This window comes from Saccopteryx bilineata, chromosome 6 (assembly GCF_036850765.1).
Source record: "Saccopteryx bilineata isolate mSacBil1 chromosome 6, mSacBil1_pri_phased_curated, whole genome shotgun sequence".
Classification (NCBI taxonomy): Eukaryota; Metazoa; Chordata; class Mammalia; order Chiroptera; family Emballonuridae; genus Saccopteryx; species Saccopteryx bilineata.
In genome coordinates this window covers 56,310,449-56,330,198 of record NC_089495.1, presented here as the reverse complement: position 1 = coordinate 56,330,198, position 19,750 = coordinate 56,310,449, and the positions used below count along the sequence as shown (strand labels likewise).

Sequence of the window (19,750 nt, the reverse complement as noted above, 5' to 3'; positions counted from 1 at the left end):
ATGTGCAGTTCTTCATAATATTTTCTTACAAATCCTTGTATTTCTGCTGTTTCAGTCGTTACTTCTTCACTCTCATTTCTAATTTTATTTATTTAAATCCTCAATCTTTTTTTCTTGGTGAGTCTGGTTAAAGGTTCATCAATCTTGTTTACCTTTTCAAGAACCAGGTCTTGGTTTCATTGATCCTCTGTATTGTTTCTTTAGCCTCTATGTCATTTATTTCTGCTCTGATCTTTATTATTTCCTTCCCTCTACTTCCTCTAGGTTTTACTTGCTGTTCTTTTTCTAGATCTTTTAGATACAGGGTTAAGTTGTTTATTTGAGCTTTTTCTTGCTTCTTAAGGTATGCTGGTAATGTTATGAACTACCCTCTATGGTCTGTTTTTGCTATGTCCTATAAATTTTGAGTTGTTGTATGCTCATTTTAATTTGTTTCAAGGAAATTTTTTATTTCTTTCTTGATCTAATAACCCATTCATTATTTAATAACATACTATTTAGTTTCTAAGTGTTTAATTGTTTTTCAGTTTTTCTATTGTATTTAATTTTTAGTTTCAGGCCATTGTTATTAGAGAAGATGCTTGATATTATCTCAATCTTTTTTTTTTTTTGCATTTTTCTGAAGCTGGAAATGGGGAGAGACCATTGTTATCAGAGAAGATGCTTGATATTATCTCAATCTTTTTTTTTTTTGCATTTTTCTGAAGCTGGAAATGGGGAGAGACAGTCAGACAGACTCCCGCATGCGCCCGACTGGGATCCACCCGGCACGCCCACCAGGGGCGATGCTCTGCCCACCAGGGGGCGATGCTCTGCCCCTCCGGGGCATTGCTCTGCCATGACCAGAGCTACTCTAGCACCTGGGGCAGAGGCCAAGGAGCCATCCCCAGCACCCGGGCCATCTCTGCCCCAATGGAGCCTTGGCTGTGGGAGGGGAAGAGAGAGACAGAGAGGAAGGGGGGGGGTGGAGAAGCAAGTGGGCGCCTCTCCTATGTGCCCTGGCTGGAAATCGAACCCGGGTCCCCCGCACGCCAGGCCGACACTCTACCGCTGAGCCAACCGGCCAGGGCCAATCTTTTTAAATTTATTGAGACTCACTTTGTGCCCTAACATGTGGTCTATCCTAGAGAATATACCATGAGCACTTGAAAAGAATATATATTCTGCTGCTTTAGGGTGAAAGGTTCTGAAGATATATGTTAAATCCAGTTGATCGAGTGTGTCCTTTAAGGCTGCTGTTTCTTTGTTAATTTTCCTTTTTAAGGATCTATCCAGTGATGTTAATGAGGTATTGAAATCTCCTACTAATATATTATTTCTGTTGATCTAGCTCTTTATGTCCATCACAATCTGCTCTATGTATTTAGTTGCTGCTATATTAGGAGCATAGATATTTATAATGGTTATATCTTCCTGTTAGATTGTTCCCTTTATCATTATGTAGTGAACCTCTTTATCCCTTACTACAGCCTTTATTTTAAAGTCTATTCTCTTTTATATAAGTATTGCTACCCCAGCATGTTTTTTCATTTCCATTTGCATGAATTTTTTTTTTCATTTCTTTACATTCAGTATGTGTATGTTTTGTTTTGAGGTGGGTCTTTTCAGACACCATATGTTCGGGTCCTGTTTTCTTATCCACACAGCTACTTTATGTGTTTTGATTGGGGCATTTAATCCATTTACATTTAAGGTTATTATTGATATGTAATTGTTTACTGCCATTTTACTCTTTAAATCTACTGATTCTATCCTCTGCTTCATCCAGCCTTTTAATTCCTTCTAGTGTAGTCTTCATTTCTGATGTTGTGTTTCTCATTTCTGTCTGATTCCTTTTTATGATTTTAATGTGCTTTTTGATGCTTGTTATCTCTTTGTGTAGGTGCTCATTATGTCCATCTATTGTTGCTCTAAAATCCTTGCGCTTCCTAACAATCATTATTCTAAACTCTGCATCTTGTATTTTTGTTATTTCCATCTCATTCAGTTCTTTTTCTGGGTATTTCTCTTGTTGATTCATTTGAATTGCATTTCTCCATCTTTCCATTTTGTCTCTGTATAGACTGCTCCTTTGGATGTGTTGTTTTTGTAGCTAGCTGCATATAGGGTGGGTGTTTTCTGCCTTCAGCTTTCAGTTGTATTGTTTCTAGATCTTCTTAGATGGCCTAAGCTGTTGTTTGTAACCTGCCGTGGGCTACTTGTCTGCTTCTACTGCTCTTTTTCCTATTTGTGTCAGTGGTTTCTATGCCTTCTCTGGGTTGGGTATGAGGAGCCTTTCCTTAATATACCACTCTAACTAAGTTGTTAGTTCCTAAACTGATGCTCTCTGTATCTGGCCACTGGATGTACCAGCCCTGGACCAACCTGGCTGGAACCTGGCACAGACCAGTGGAGGTCACTCCTTATGACTGGCCCTTAGTAACCTTCTTGGAGCTACAGGTAATCCAGTATTTGTGGCTGCCTGTGCTGGGCCCTGATGTCATTGTAAATATTAGCTGCACTCCTAGGCTGGCTTTTATCTACTCTTGGCCAGTGTATGTTGTCTCTCCATTCCCAAGTGTGGTCTTTTCTTTCCACTGGCCTCCCGCTACTGCCACCTCCTCGGGCACTCAGGCACCAGCACTGCCATGTGCACAAACTTGTGGGCCACAGCTCGGGTTGCCCCGCTGGTGCGGGAGACTTCTTGCTTTGCCAGGCTCTGCCCACTGCAGGCACACAGGCTGCATGTCTGTACTCCATCCCCCTCATGAGTGCACAGGACACCTCTCTAGGCTCCGCCCCTTGCCACTGCTGCCCGGGCTGCTGGACTCCACCCTCTGCTGCTGCATGGGCCAAATGCCATGGTCTCCATGGCAGCTGGGCACTCCCTTCCTTCAGGGGGTACTCAGCAGCTTGGGGGGGGTGTAGCCCAGACCTCAGCACTTAAAACCTGTGTCCCTGATGTACCCCTTGATTCTAAGTGTCTTTTTGCACCTACTGGAGTACGTGAAGCTCTGATGAGCAGGGTAATTGCTTCGCTTTGCTGGCTTGGTTCTCCCAGGAAAAATAGTCACTTTAATTTTGCGGAATGACCAGGTAAAGGGGTCAGGGTGGCTGTCCCCCACAGTCTCTCCCTGTGTCCCTGAGACTACACTCTCTTCTCGCTACTCCAGTTGTCTGGGTTCTCCCCGTTCCCGGAGATCTGGGTAAGTGGCTGTGAAGGACGTTTTCTGCAGGGTCCCTTTAAGATGGAGCCTGGGTCAGACAGTTTTGTCTTCCTCTTGCAAACATTAACCCGGCTCTTCCTTCTCCTAAATACTGTCTGTTGGCCTCCTCTAGTCTCTGGGGCTCCAGGCTGGGGTTCTGCTCCTGGGGCTGAGGACCCAGAACTCTCCAGGCATCCAACCCCACCGTGAGAGACCCTCCAGGCCACCTCTCACTCCTTGGAGTGGTGCTTCCCTTTCCACATCCCCACCCTTCCCGCCAGCTCAGTTGTGCTTTCTTTGGTGATGCTTGGTTATAGGTTCCTCTTAGTTTAGTCAAAATTGGTTTTTCAAGATGATTGTTCCTAAGTTAAGTTGTAATCCACTTTGGTTCTGGGAGGTAGGAGTTGTAATGTCTGCCTACTCTGTCGCCATTTTCCCTCTCAGGAAGTATTTAAGCTTAGAAAAGTTATATATTCTTGATATATGGAGGCATTGGAATAGTAAGGGTTAGAGCTAATATATCAGGGTAGCTGGCATATATAATTTCAGAATGTAAGAAGTTCAGCTATTGCAGGCCCTAATGGTTTCTGTTATATCTGCTCTGCTGTTCTAACACTAAAACAGCCTTTGACAATGCACAAATAAATGGTTGGGAATTCTATTCCAATAAAGCTTTATTTATTTATAATTTTTAACTTATTATTTTTTATTATTTATTCATTTTAGAGAGGAGAGAGTATGAGAGAGAGAGAGAGAGAGCTGGAAAGAGAGAGAGAGGGAGAAAGAAAGGGGGAGGAACAGGAAGCATCAACTCTCATATGTGCCTTGACCAGAGAAGTGCAGGGCTTTGAACCAGCAACCTCAGCATTTCAGGTTGATATGTTATCTACTGTGCCACCACAGGTCAGGCAAAAACATATTTATGGGGAATTAAATTTGAATTTCATAAAACTTTCACATAACACAAAATATCATTATTCTGATTTTTAAAATTTATTTTTGCCAACCATTTGCTCACAGATCTTGGAAATATATACTAGTGGTAGGCCATATTTGACTCAGAGGTCATGGTTTATAACTCCTGTCCTAGAGCCAAAAACAAAATACATAAATAAATAGTAACCCAAGCAGAACAAATGTTTAATTGTCTGAAGTCCTTTTGGGCCATTCAAAGTTATCAGTTTGTTATGGTAAGTATTCAGGGCCTCATGTTAAGAGAGAAAAAGAACTACATTTCAGTATAGCTCAATACTTCCACAATCTTATTATCTAGTAATATGTTAGAAAGAAATTGAGGTTCAGGCTTAAATCAGCCACACATTTCATATGTTCTGATCCTGTGTGCTCGGAAATATTGGATGAAGTTTGAATGAAAGATTTACTCTTTCTACAGCAGGATTCTTCAACATTCAGGTGCTCTCCCTATCCCTTAACTTTTTATTTCTAATCTTATCTATCTTTGTCCATCTCTCTAGTTTTCTCTCTGAGAGGGGTCCATATTAAGGTGAGAAAGGAATTGACTTTTTGAGGACACTTTCAGTTCTATAACAAGACTAGAACTGGTTTGAATTAGTAAGTAAGGTAGGCTCTTATATATACCTTCATGAACCCCACTTTCTCCCTACAGGCACTCACGTGCACACACACACATACACATGAATAATTTTGGTTTATAGCTGTCTCATTAAAAAGTACCTTTTGATTTTTACTTATTTTTTAAATTAAATTTTAAAATTTTTTTGTGTTAACATGGATTCAAGTGTCCCACTGAATATAATACCCTCACCCCAACCATGTGCCCCCCATTATACACCCTTGTCCCCTCTTCACCTAACTCCCACACCCCTTCCTTCTGGGATTTTTGTCCTGTATCTGTGTGTTATGTATCTATAATATCACTAATCCCTTTGTCTTCTCTGACCCTGTTCCCTTATCGCCCTTCCCTCTGACAGCTCTCCCTCTGCTCCCCATGGCCCCATCTCTGCCTCTAATCTGTTCCTCAGTTCACCTTGTTTGTATAAATGAGATTGTTGATATTTTACTTTCCCAGCCTGGCTTATTTCACCTAGCATAATAATCTCCAGGTCCATCCATACCATCGCAAAAGGTAAGATTTCCTTTTTTTGACAGCCACATAGTATTCCACTGTGTATATATATTATAGTATTTTTTCCACTTAATCTACTGATGGACACTTGGGTTCTTTCCACATTTTGGCTATTGTAAAAAGTGCTGTAATAAACATGGGGGTATATATCTTCTTTTGGATCCGTGTTTTGTAATTCTTTTTTTTTTTTTTTGTATTTTTCTGAAGTGGGAAACGGGGAGGCAGTCAGACAGACTCCCGCATGTACCCGACTGGGATCCACCCGGCATGCCCACCAGGGGGTGATGCTCTGCTGCAACCAGAGCCACTCTAGCACCTGAGTCAGAGGCCACAGAGCCATCCTCAGTGCCCAGGCCAGCTTTTGCTGCAATGGAGCCTTGGCTGTGGGAGGGGAAGAGAGAGACAGAGAGGAAGGAGAGGGGGAGGGGTTGAGAAGCAGATGGGTGCTTCTCCTGTGTGCCCTGGCCGGGAATCGAACCCGGGACTCCTGCACGCCATGCCGACGCTCTACCACTGAGCCAACTGACCCGGGCCCGTGTTTTGTATTTCTTAGGATATATTTCTCAAAGTGGGATAGCTGGGTAAAAGACTGTTTTCCATTTTTAATTTTTTGAGGAAACACCATACTGTTTCCACACAGGCTGCACAAGTCTGCCTTCCACCAGCAGTGCAGGAGGGTTCCCTTTATTCAACACCCTTGCCAGCACTTGTGTGTTGATTTGTTAATGAGCACCATTCTAGCAGGTGTGAGGTATTATCTTATTGTGGTTTTGATTTGCATTTCTCTGATAATTAGTGACCTTGAACATCTTTTCAAATGTGTGTTGGCCATCTATATATGTCCTCTTTGGAGTACTGTCTATTCTTTTCCTTTGCCCATTTTTTAAATTGGATTTTTTACCTTCCTTGTGTTGATTTTAGAAGTTTTTTATAACTTTTGGTTATTAACTTATCAGACGTATTGACAAATATGTTCTCCTATTGTGTGAATTGTCTTTTTCTTTTGTTAATGGTGACTTTTGTTGCACAAAAGATTTTCAGTTTGATATAGTCACATTTGCTTATTTTGTCCTTTATTTCACTTGCCTGTGGAGATATATAGTCAAAAATATTGCTACTAGAGATATCAGAGATTTACTGCCTGTGTTTTCTTCTAAGATGTTTATGGTTTCAAGACTTATATTTAAGTCTTTTATCTATTTTGAGTTTACTTTTGTGGATGGTATAAGTTGGTGGTCCAGTTTTATTTTTTTGCATGTACCTGTCCAATTTTCCCAATTTCCTTTGTTGAAGAGACTGTCTTGACTCCATTTTATACTCTTACTTTCTTTGTCAAATATCAATTGATCGTAAAGTTGTAGGTTTATTTATGGGTTCTCTGTTTTGTTTAAATGATCAATATGCCTGTTCTTATGCCAGTACCAAGCTGTTTTGAGTACAATGGCCTTGTATTATAACTTGATATCAGGAAGTGTCATCCCTCCCACTTTATTATTCATTTTCAATATTTCTGAGGCTATTTTGGTTCTTTTCTGGTTCCATGTAAGTTTTTGGAATATTTGTTCTATATCTTTGAAGTATGCCATTTGTATTTTAATAGGAACTGCATTGAATCTATACATTACTTAGGGTAGCATAGATATTTTAATGTTGATTATTCATCCTATCCATGAACATGGTATATGTTTCCATTTATTTGTATCTTCCTTAATTTCTTTTTCAATGTCTTATAAATATCTGAGTACAAGTCTTTTACCTCCTTGGTCAAATGTATTTCTAGGAACTTTATGTTTTCTTATTGTAATGGTGAAGAGGATTGTTACCTTATTTTTCCTTCTAACTGTTTATTGTTGGAGTTTAAAAATGCCACTAGTTTCTGAATATTAATTTTATATCCTGATACCTAGCCAGATTCATTTATCAGACCTAATGGTTTTTTGACAGATTTTCGATGTTATCAGCAAATAATGACAGTTTTACTTTTTTTCCAATTTGGATTCCTATATTTCTCCTTCTTGTCTGATTGTTGTTTTTAATACTTTCAGATCTATATTGAATAAGAGTGGTGAAAAGGGGCATCTCTGTCTTGTTCCTGATCTTATGGAAATTGCTTTTAGTTTTTGCCCATTTAATATGATGTTGGCTGTAGGTTTATCACATATGGCCTTTATTATGTTGAGGTATATTCCTTATATTTCCACTTTGCTGAGAATTTTGATCATAAATGGGTGCTGAAATTTATCCATGCTTTTTCTGCATCTATTAATATGATCATGCAATTTTTATCCTTTATTTTGTTTATGTGATGAGTCACATTTATTGATTTTCAATTATTGTACCAGACTTGCCTCCTTACAATAAATCCCATTTGATCATGATGTATGGTCTTTTTAATGGTTTGCTGGATCTGATTTGCTAATGTTTTGTTGAGATTTTTAGCATCTATGTTCACCAGTGATAGTGGCCTGTGGTGTTTTATTTTCTTTCTAGTTATCACCTGATTTTGGAATGAGGATAATGCTTGTTTCAAAATGAGCATGGAAGTCTTCCTTCCTATTGAATGTTTTGGAATAGCTTGAGGCGAATAGGTGTTAGTTCTTCTTTCAATGTTTGGTAAAATTCACCATTGAAGCCATTTGGTACAGAACTTTTGTTTGCTGGGAGTTTTTTGATAACTATTTCAATTTCATTTGGTGTAATTGCTTTGTTTAGGTTTTCTGATTCTTCCTGATTGAGTTTTGGATGAATGTATCTTTTGAGAATATATCCATTTCGCATAGGTTGTCCAAATTTTTGGTATATAAATCTTCATAGTATTTTCTTACAATCCTTTGTATTTCTGTGGTGTCAGTTGTTACTTCTTCACTCTCATTTCTAATTTTATTTATTTGAATCCTCTCTCTCTCTTTTTTTTTATAGAGACAGAGAGAGAGTCAGAGACGGGGATAGATAGGGACATACAGACAGAAACAGAGAGAAATGAGAAGCATCAATTATCAGTTTTTTGGTGCAACACCTTAGTTCATTGATTGCTTTCTCATATGTGCCTTGACTGTGGGCCTTCAGCAGACCGAGTAACCCCTTGCTTGAGCCAGCGCCATTGGGTCTAAGCTGGTGAGCTTTGCTCAAACAGATGAGCCTGCGCTCAAGCTGGCGACCTTGGGGTCTCAAACCTGGGTCCTCCACATCACAGTCCGATGCTCTGTCCACTCCACCACTGCCTGGTCAGGCTCTCTTTTTTTTTCTTAATGAGTTTGGTAAAAGTTTTGACAATCATGTTTGCTTTTTCACAGAAGCAGCTCTTGGTTTCAGTGATCTTTTGTGTTTCTTTTTGCCTCTATGTCATTTATTTCCACTCTGATGTTTATTATTTCCTTCCTTCTACTTCCTCAGGGCTTCATTTTTTGTTCTTTTTCTAGCTCTTTTAGGTACAGGGTTAGGTTGTTTATTTGAGCTTTCTCTTCATAAGGTATGCTGTAATGCTATGAACTTCCCTCTCAAAACTGCTTTTGCTGTGTCCCATAGACTTGGGTTGTTGTATGTTCATTTTCATTTGTTTCAAGGAAATTTTTTTACTTTTTCCTTGATCTCATTGTTAACCCATTTATTATTTAATAACATACTATGTATTCTCCAAGGGTTTGAATATTTTTCAGTTTTTCTGTTGAAGTTGATTTCTAGTTTCATGATATTTTGATCAGAGAAGATGCTTGATATAATTTTAGTCTTCTTAAATTTATTGGAACTTGTTTTGTGTCCTAACATGTGGCCTATCCTAGAAAATGTACCATGAGCACTTGAAAAGAATGTATATTTTGCTGCTTTAGGGTGAAGGTTCTGAAGATGTCAATTAAATCCAGATGATCTACTATGTCATTTAAGGCTACTATTTGTTTTTTAATTTTCTGTCTGGAGAATCTCTCCACTGATATTAGTGGGGTATGCAAACCCTTATTATAATAGTATTGCTATTGGTCTTACCCTTTATGTCCATTAAAATCTGCTTTATTTATTTAGGTGCTCCTATATTAGGCACATAAATATTTACTATGGTTATATCCTCCTTTTGGATTGCTCCTTTTATCATTATGTAATGTCCTTCTTTGTCCCTTACTATATAGCCTTTGTTTTAAAGGCTATTTTTTCAAATATAACTATTTCTACCCCAACTTTTTTTTTTTCATTTTAATTTACATGAGATACTTTTTCTCTCTCATTCCTTCACTTTCAGTCTGTGGGTATTTTTTTATTCTGAGGTGGGTTTCTTGTTGACAGCATATATATGGGTCCTATTTTCTTATTCATGCAGCTACTGTATGTCTTTTGATTGGAACATTTAATCCATTTACATTTAAGGTTATTATTGATTTGTATCTATTTGTTTTCATTTTATTATTTAAATCTACTGTCTTCTTTCTCTAGATTATTTTTACTTTGCTCTTTTTTTAGCAGGATTTTTAACATTTCTTACAGTACTGGTTTGGTTGTATTGAATTCTTTGATTTTTTTTTTGTTGTTAATTTTTATCTGGAAAGTTTTTTATTTCTCCTTCAATTTTAAAGGATAGCTTTGCTGGATAAAGTAGTTTTGGTTGTAGGTTTGTTTGTTTTTTTTATCACGTTGAATATTTTTTGTCAATCTCTTCTGGTCTGAGGTATTTCTGTTGAGAAGTCAGATGTCATTCGTATGGGAGCTCTTCTGTAGGTAATATACTGCTTTTCTCTTGCAGCCTTTAGTGTTCTTTCTTTGTCTCTTATTTTGGCATTTAATTATGATATTTCTTGTTGTAAACCTATTTCATCTTTAATGGGACTCTCTGTGCTACTTGTACTTATGTGACTTTTTCCTTCATTAATTTAGGGAAATTTGCAGCTATGATTTCTTCAAACAGGTTCTCAATCCCTTGTTCAAACATTTCTCCTTCAGAAACCCCTAAGAAAATGATGTTTCTCTTCATGTTTTGGCAGAGGTCTCTTAGACATTTTTCTGTCATTTTGAGCCTCTTTTCTCTTTGTTGCTCTGCTTATGTGCTTAAGTTTTATCTTGTCTTTAAATTGCTGATTTAGTTCTCTGCTTTATTCAGTCTGCTGTTGATTTCTTCTAGTGCAGTCTTCATTATTGATATTGTATTTGCCATTTCTGACTCGTTCTTTTTTATGATTTCAATGTTGTTTTTGTTACTTACTATCTTTTTGTTTAAGTTCTCATTGTGACAAACCATTATTACTCTTCAACCCTTGAGCATCTTAAAAATCATTATTCTAAACTCTGTGTCTAGTAGTTTGGTTACTTCCATTTCATTTAGTTCTTTTCCTGGGTATTTCTTTTGTTGATTCATTCGGGTCTTATTTCTTTGTGTGCCCATTTTGTTGGTGTACTAGATAGTACTGTCTGACTTTGAAATTTTTTGTGATGTCTTTATGAGGTAGATGGGCTCAGTGGTATGAGTTTCTTGCTCTAGGAATAGTATTTACCCTCCTATTGTATGTGAGTCTTGAATACAGTGGGTCCTGTCTTTGGTGCAGTTATCCCTTCAGGCTGGCTGGCTCTAAGGGTCAACCTTGATCATGTGTATTAGATGCTGTACAGTGTCTGTCCTGTTGGGTGTATTTATTCTCCTCAGTGTCTGGTGCCTGCTTGACTCCTCCTTTGTGCATGCTCCTTATGAAGCTAGCTGAGTCTAGAGTTTGTACTCTTTGCCACCTACTACCAGTTGCATTGGTTCTAGATCTTCTTGGGTTAGCATCAGTTGTTTTTTGTAAACTGCTGTGGGCTACCTGTCTGTAGCTACAGCTCTGTTCATTGTTTTTATCTGCATTGTCTCTGCCTCAGTAGTCTGGGAGGGGCAATCCTGTGTATAAGGATCAGCTTCCTCCTGCTTAGAGATGATAGCATCTGTGTAAAAGCCCCAAGTTCTGTGATATTTGCCTCCACTTTTTGTTTCTCCACCTCCTCTTACAGCTGCCTAGTCATCCCTTAGGGTCTTCTGTAGTAAGATTATAGTGTGGGCTCAGACTGGCCTGTCTCAACCAACCCTTCTACAGGTTGCAAGTTTGGTGGATTTGGGCAGCTTAGGTTAGGAATACAATGTTAGTGGGACCCCCTACTGCAGGGGTCTCTTGGTTAGGATATAATTACAGGGAAAGTAGCCCCTACTCTGGAGCCCAATCCTTCAGCCACTACTAGTACTCAAATTTTATTTCTTCCCAACTAGGTGAGTAGCAGGTTCAGATCGAGTGGGGCTGTCAGTCCCCTCTGCAGAAGTTTTTTCAGTTGGTGAGATCCTGGTCTTAGAGAGGAAATCTGAAAGAGTCCTCTCTGGTGGCTGACTGGCCCCCCACTTAGAAAGTGGCTAAGCCCCTAGATCAGACCCAGCAATAGGCTCAGATGGACCCACACTTTAAATGTCCATGTTCCAAACCTCTTTCCCTTCTCAATGTGAAATCTAGCCCGGCAGGTCAGGATGTCCAACATCTAGGCTGGTTGACTGTTAAGCTCCACACTGTCCATTGCACATGAGCTGTTGTGTGGTTGCTGATTACAGAGAGTGAAACTCGCCTCAGCTGGGCCAGGTATGATGAGCTTTTCCTTAGGACACCACCAGCAAGAGTTGTTAGATACTGATCCAATGCTCTCTGTAGCTGGCCACTGGATGTACCAACCCTGGGCCTCCCTGTAGGGAACTAGGCATGGACCATTGGGAAACACTACCCATGACTGGCCCTTTGCAACCTTCTTGGAGCACAAGCAACCCAGGTTTTTGGCTACCTTTTCTGGGCCCAGGTGCACATGGAAATACCAAGTAGAATCCTTAGACTGGCTTTTACCCATACTGGGCCTGGGGGAAGGTCCATAAAAGGCCTATGTTCCCTGAAGCTGCCTCTTCCAGCTTCTGTCTGATGGCTGCTTGTTGGGCTTGACCACTGAAATAAAACGTCTGGTAGAGTCTAGAGCCTTGGGTCTTTCAGGGATTAGAAAGGGTAGTGGGTATGGCTAGGTCTTTAGACCAAAGTGTCAGTCTGTCCAGACTTTTTTCACAGACCTCTGTAGGGTGAGACCACCCTGAGTCTGGTGGGTGTGGCTTCTGAGACCCAGAGATGTGCTCTGCCTGCAGACCAGACAATTTCTACTTATTCTCCTGTGATGTGGAATCACCAGTCATAGACTCAAGAGCATATAGGGAAAGCTCCAGCCTTAATACCAGAAAACCGAGTCATTGATGTGCTGGATGCTTCCTGGCTTCTCAGAACACCCCAGTCTTTATAGGGTAGGGCAGGAGAAATTCCCAAGGGCGGTGCAGTTGCTTTGCCCCAGGCTGATGTCGCATCAAGGGGACTGTAGTATTGGAGAATGACTAGCACAGAGGTTCCAGTGTCCATCCCCCACAGGGTTTCTCCCCTGTCACCAACTTCTCACTCTCCTCATGCAACTCTAATTCTCTCAGCCCTCCCTCCCTCTGCTGGAGCCCCCTGTAAGTTGCTGTGAATGAGATTTTTTGCACTCCTTTAAGATGGAGGCTACATCTCTTAGAGATCTGTCTCTTTTCGTGCAGACAGAAATCTTGGCTGTTTTTATCTCCAAATGCTAAGTAGGTGCCTAGTTTAGACTCTGGGGCTCTAGGCTTGGATGCAGGCTTGGAGCTTAGGACCCTGCCCTCTCAAGGTGACCCTCCCCACAGTGAGAGTCCCTCCAGACCCTCAGCCGCTGCTCACTCCTGGGAGCTGGGCAGCCCTTTCCACGTCTCTGTCCTTCCTACCAGTCTCAGTGTGGCTTCTTCTGTGATTCTTGATTATAGACTTCTCTTTGTTTAGTCCAAAGTTGGTTTTTCAGGTTGATTATTCTTAAATTAAGTTGTAATCCAGTTTGGTCTTGGAAGGTGTTAGTTGGAACATCAGCCTTCTCCATCATCATCTTGGAATCCTCTGTTTTCATTATCATAGCATAAAATACTGATTTTCTTTCCTGATTAGAGATTATGCCTCCAGTCCAATTTAATTTTATTAACATAGCTCCATCGGGTTTTTTCCACAGATATCCCAAATATAACTGATTCCCTCATGTCATAAAATCTTGATTTTTTGGGGGGGGTCAGTTTTTTTCCCCCAAAGCCCCATGTATTTTGTTGTAAATTCAATGTAATGATTCTGAAGAATAATGCACCGCTGATGTAGTAAAACTTGGGAAATGGATATTTTATTTTTGCATAAACAGAATAGGAAATGGAGCAGGCAGAGGTAAGAACTAGAATGGGGATTTACAGAAGCAGTTTATAAGCCAGACAGGAAAAGTAACACTCTGCATTGCTATTGGTACTAAATATTCATTCATTCTGCATGCACTTTTGTCCATATTGGTTAGACTTGATATTTTATAAAAAGAAAATTGGTGATTTATTAACCAACATTTTTGATAAAGCCTTCCTTATTTCTTAAACTTTAGAACCATGCTTCTTAATGGCATGTAAGTATCAGAATCACCTGGGGAAAATTTTTCAAAATTTATGTTGTTCTATTCATCCCCATTTTGGTAAATCAGTAACTTCAAATCAGAATCTATCAGGAACACATCTGTAGTTGAACCATCTGAGTTGTGACTCACTGCTGTAAACAAGAACACACCGTATGGAACCATGGGCCTTCTCAATAAGAACTACTTCAAATGAGTCTATTACAGGGTTTAGGAGTTGGGGGGAGGGTTCTAAGACGCAGGGTTTCAAATTACATTGGATGCTGTCAGAAAGCAGAAGTAATTCTATAATAAACTATCTCAATAAATTGGATCGACTAGGAGAGAGACCAGTGTGAAGATCAATGTATAAATGTTAAAGAAGTACCAGACATTTATTTTGTCTAAGACAGGAAATATTTGGCGTTGTTTGTATGGCATAGTGACCTTTTTTTTTCTTTTGTCAGTGCTTAGATACAGTTGTGAAATGGCTTTGTTTTGTTGCATTTTTTCATGGCCTTAGACTAATCTTGTGTGAGGTTGGATTTCTGTGATTGTTTAGATGGAATAGACAAGTATGACCTAGCAGTGACAGCCTGTCTGGCTTCCTAAGGTCAAGGGAAGTTTGTTTTTCTTTTTTTAATATCTACCTTTTGGTCTCCTCTCTAGCACAACTGTAGTGAGGCTATATATATATTTTAATGGCATATACCCAGTGTTTATTACAAAATATTTTAAATGTACAGAAAAAGTCAAGTTAATAATATAATAATCATCACATATTCATCAAGCAACTTAAGAAATAAAAGATTATATTAAAAGTATCTGAGTATTTATCTTTAACGCACCTAGGAGGGAACTGTTATCTTGAGTTTGATATTTAACACTCTCATGTACAATATATTTTCATTTACTATATATTTGCATTTTATTTTTAAAAATATACATATGATATTTATGGTCTCCTTCTCCTCCAAGAGTTATGCAAGATCTAACTTTAATACACACTGTGATCACTTTTTTTTTAAATTCTAGGGCCATTTTAAGTAGGCGCTAAAGCATCCAACTCCCTGAGGAATCATGAGACACCCTACACATTACACAGGTTCACAGGACATATATTACATAACTATTGCTCAACATTGTTAATGTATTTAATCACTGTATCAAATACATGTGGTTTTCAAATGACCTACAGTAACTCTGATCTCAGGGGCACTTTGCTGGTTTTACTTAGCAAGATGTTGGGTGGATTTTTCTTCTTTTTCCACAGGCTCTGCTAAACATTTTTGACACTAAAGGAAATGCATCAATTGGAAGCTGACCTTTTCATTTCAGACCATTTTAATTTCATGAAGCCAAGGTTTGGCTCGTACTTGCAAATGGTACTGAAGAAAGCAATATTGTCAAAACAAGTGACCGAGTATATCCAGAAATTAATCTGCTGAATTGAGTATAAGACCATTTTACTTTATATTTCTCTATAACATAAGCATGAATTAAATCCATCAGTGCTTTCCTCCTTGTAGGCAAACATTTTCTCTCTGACAAGAAGTGTCAGCTGAGGGAATGTGTGGCACGTGGGACCTGCCATAAAAACACACTCACTTTTACACAGAGAAAAGTTGATGCGTTGTGACAGACGGACAGGCAAAGAGAGAGCAAAGGAACGATTTCCATCTTTTCTTGCCCTTGCTGTCTAAGACTACAGTGATAGGACTATCTTTTGCCTTAGTTGAGGTTTCCAAAGCTGCTGTATTACACGTCACCTGCTGTTGCTTGGTACATTTCAAATAAAAGCTTGGTGTGGTCTTCTGAGGTCTCTGATATATCTTTATTTACATGATGGGGACAGGAACTAAATATCAGCTGTCTTACTCTGTTTAAGTAGCTATAACAGAAATGCCATAAACTGGGTGACCTATAAACAACATACTTATTTCTCACAGTTCTGGAGGCTGGAAAGTCAAGATCATGACACTGGCAGAGTCAGTGTCCCACGAGGGCCTGCTTCTTGGTTCTCTAATGCCATCTTTTTGCCAGATGAGGGGATAAATTACAATAATTAGTTCTTTGAGGTCTCTTCTATCACTAATGCCATTTATGTCCTAACCACCTATCAAAGGCTCCCGCTCTTAACTTTGAGATTAGGATTTCCATATATAAATTATAGACATCAGGTTCAATGAAAGTCCAGAGTGTTTGAAATGTTAAGTACATTGAAGCAAAGATCAAGTTTTGGGGATGGGGGAGGGATTGGCGGAACACGCCCAGGATTTGAGGGAAATGTTAGAAGTGAATTCCCTGAAGTCCTAATCATTTCATACTGACATTTATCTTTTCATTGCAGGGGAACACTTAAGAATCTGTCCTCAAGAATATACATGCTGCACCACAGAAATGGAAGACAAGTTGAGCCAGCAAAGCAAACTGGAGTTTGAAAACCTCGTGGAAGAGACGAGTCATTTTGTGCGCACCACTTTCGTGTCCAGGCACAAGAAATTTGACGGTAGGGGAAACAGTTTCCACTTTACTTTGTTTTAGGAGTTCTTTGCTATGAAAAACATTTAAAAAAAATCTGGAGCTTTTCTTTTCTTCTTAAATATTTATCACTTAAAAAAAAAGCATGAGCGTTCTTGACAATTTTGTTAGTAATATCTTGGAAAAAACAAGTTAAAGAGCTGTTTTACATTTTGTGGTTTGCCTGTGAAACTTATTCTGAAAGATTTAATCTTAATTTCTCATTATTAGAGTCATTCTAATTCAGGTTTTGTTATACTACAGCTTGTCTTCACTGGGGATATTTTAAAAATAATTTAATGTCATTTAAAATTACAGGAAATGTAACAACACTTTGAGAAGACAGGCAGGTTTTAAGTGGCAATAACATGGTCTCCTTTATTTTAGAGTTCACCCTTTCAATAAGGTAGCCACGTTTTACATTACAGCTGCAATGCTTTCTGCGTAAGGTTTAAAAGACCCTCTGTTGATTTCCTGATTATACACAGTTGACTACATTTCTATACTCTTATTTGTTAAACAAACTTTTTGTATTAGAAAGTGCAAAGTGTGAAAGTAATTATTACTAGGATTTCAGCTTGTAATTTTCTCATGAGAGCCTCAGAAGAATATTTTAAAACAATCTGATTTTACATAAACTGAATTAATAAGGATAAAGTTAATGTTCTTAAGTGGTGTGCAGTCTTTCGTCCTCTAAGAACTGAATGTAACTTACTATGTATGACTCATTGTGAACCAGCCTTGTAAACTGTGGTGAGCCTTCCTTGTGCGCCTTGGTCATATTAAGTTGCCGTAAAGCAACAGAACTGCCATTCATTTCTTTCCCCCTCTCCAGTCGGTGCACAGCAGAACCAGTGTAGAGAAAGGCTTGCACAAGGTTTTCTTTTTCATTTTTGTTTTCCTCTGTAGTAGGTAAAATGTTCTGCTTCAGTGCTGCTTTAAATGAGTATAACATCAACACCAATTTCTTTCAAATCAGTCCTCCAAGTTCTAAGTGTCAGGTCCACCTGGTGGTGTTTTTAGTACTCATGATGATGTGAAATTTTCTGTGTAAGTGAATGGGACTTACATTTCCTGCAAGTATTTTTCAGCATCTTCACGCGGTTTCTATGTGTTCGCATTTATTATGAGGCTGTATATGAAAAGAATTCTTCGTTCTGAAGTGATACTATGAATGTTGTTCCCTTGAATGCACCTAGGGAAGAATTTGGGAGTTACCCTTGATTGACAGTTTACAAATCCAGTGACATTACGGAGCCCCTACTGGGGCCCTGGGTTTGAGGAACTAGAATGTATCAATTCACATGGTGGTGAATTGAGACATTGTATCTTTTGTTACAGAAAACAGGTGAGAAGGATCTGCTGCTGCTGACTCTACCTGCCTTTGGAAAACAACTCTAGAGCTTTCATAAAACTGTACTTTTAAAATTAGGTTCAAATAATTCCAGGGCAGTATTCACAATACATAATACACATTCCTTTTAATAAAAAATATTAGATGTAAGGTAGCTTTATGGGGAGTTGATTTCTTTTTAAGTGAGTAAAGACTGAGCCAGATCCTTTTTGTATTCTCATAACAATGACTATTAATATCTTTGAATTTACAGTTTTTAATCCCACATCTCATTTATCTTAGTAAAGAAGTCTCTCTCCCTCCCTACTTCCCTCTCTCCCTCTCTTTTTACAGGTGTGTTTTAAATTATGCTAATATACTTAGTGGTATTATGTCAATCGGTTTGACAGGACATTGACTTTGCTAAGATTAGATCTGACACAGAGGGTGATGAATTCTTTAGTAACAGTGCATTGCATTGCAGTTGCATTAGGCTGGTCTGGAAGAAAAATTAAGGTTTTTTTCAAGGAGGCTTTCAGGTAGGTTTTTTTAAAAAGATCTGTATTTGATCCTGGTGAACTCAGCTTCTGAAGAGATCAGTTTGAAAAAAATAAGTATACAAGCATGTAAATTAAAAAGTCACCATTATAATTTTGGCAATTTCATGAAGGTCCATTGTGCAATTGTATGACTTACCTTCTTATCCTGAAAAAGCAATACTGCTAAGTCATCTTTCAGGAACAGTGGTGCATTCATGTAGATAGCTTTCCATATTTTCCTTTGGCTTCTTTTTTTAAACTTCCCCATGGCATTTATTGATGAGTATCAGTTTGTATAAGCACAGACCTATCTAAGATTAGGATTCGTTGTGGAATGATCCCCTCCCTCCCACTCTATGTTCTCAGATGAAGCCAATGGTGCTCTGAATGGCTTTGAATTTTATTTTCCTTAAAGGTGTCTTTGCAGAATCACCTTCTAGGGATAAGAAGATAGTCATAGATGCCATTTCGCTTATGTGAGTCACTTTGCATTATTACTGAGGTCTCTTGATCCAAATTGTCCATTTTGTATTTCTGCCTCTGGTCCCACTTTCCTAGAAATCTTGATTTGTCACCTTGATTTTATATGTCTTTATTGGCCATACATATATATAATGAATGATGACTATATTATATGAAAAGGTGACCACTTTTCTTCCTATTTTCATTAAGTACAACAACATTTTAGAGTACATTTGATATATGTGTTTCAATCCAAACTATATTGAGAGACCAGATTCAGTCACTGTTAATTAGTCTACAGTTGTTGCTCTCCTTATTATTCTGGGAAAGTTTTGATTCCATTAACTTTTCATTTTGTGACAGAAGTGACTTGGCACTAGGATCCTGGTGGCTGTCCCTTCAACTCTATCCCCAGAGCCACAAATCTTACTCTTCCCCCTGCAGCTCTTTAGCACTCCACCCCCATTCTGCCAGAACTCAGGGTAAATGGCTATGAATGAATTTTGTGCATTTGCCCTTTAATAGGGCACCTCTGTCTCTAGTGAATTCCTCTCTCTAATGGACAGAAAGCCTGTTGCACTGCCACATATTATGTGGGCACCTCTTCCTGGCTCTGGTGCTCTGGGCTGGGAAGCCCAGATGGGGGTTAGACCCCACACTTTTTAGGGAAAACCCTGTAGCTGAGAGATCCTTCTGGAACCTCAGCCACTGCCCATGGAAGTGGGGCTAGCTTTTTTGATGTTTCCACTCTTCTCACCAGTCCTGTGGCTTCCTCTATAAATGTTTGGTTATAAGACTTCGATTCAGCTAGTCTTCAGTTGGTTATTCAGGATGACTGTTCTAGAATTTAGTTGTAATTCCAATTTGGTCCTGGGAGTAGGTGAGTGTATCTTCCACTTACTTTGTTGCCATTTTAGATCTCTCCAGAAGTAAAATTTAAAATTTGAAATATCATAACATTTAATCTAACAAAGCATTCTATTTATTATCACATTCTTTCTCAGTTTCTATTAATGTCTTTGATAATATTTAATAGATAAAATTTCATAAAATTGTGACTGTTCATTGGGTGTTTGTAAATTAAACCTGAATTAATATGGATTCTTCTCTATTTTCCTAATGACTAATCATTGCTCCATACACACATTAGCCTAACATA

At 38.7% G+C, this 19,750-nt stretch overlaps 1 protein-coding gene across 1 annotated transcript in view; it reads left to right on the top strand.

The window, feature by feature from the left end:
- Positions 1 to 19,750, top strand: part of GPC6 (glypican 6) — a 1,376,210-nt gene that overhangs the window by 333,372 nt on the left and 1,023,088 nt on the right. Inside the window, exon 2 of the mRNA XM_066234964.1 lies at positions 16,088 to 16,246. Within this exon, the coding sequence (XP_066091061.1) occupies positions 16,088 to 16,246 (159 nt within the window). The remainder of the gene's footprint in view (positions 1 to 16,087; positions 16,247 to 19,750) is intronic.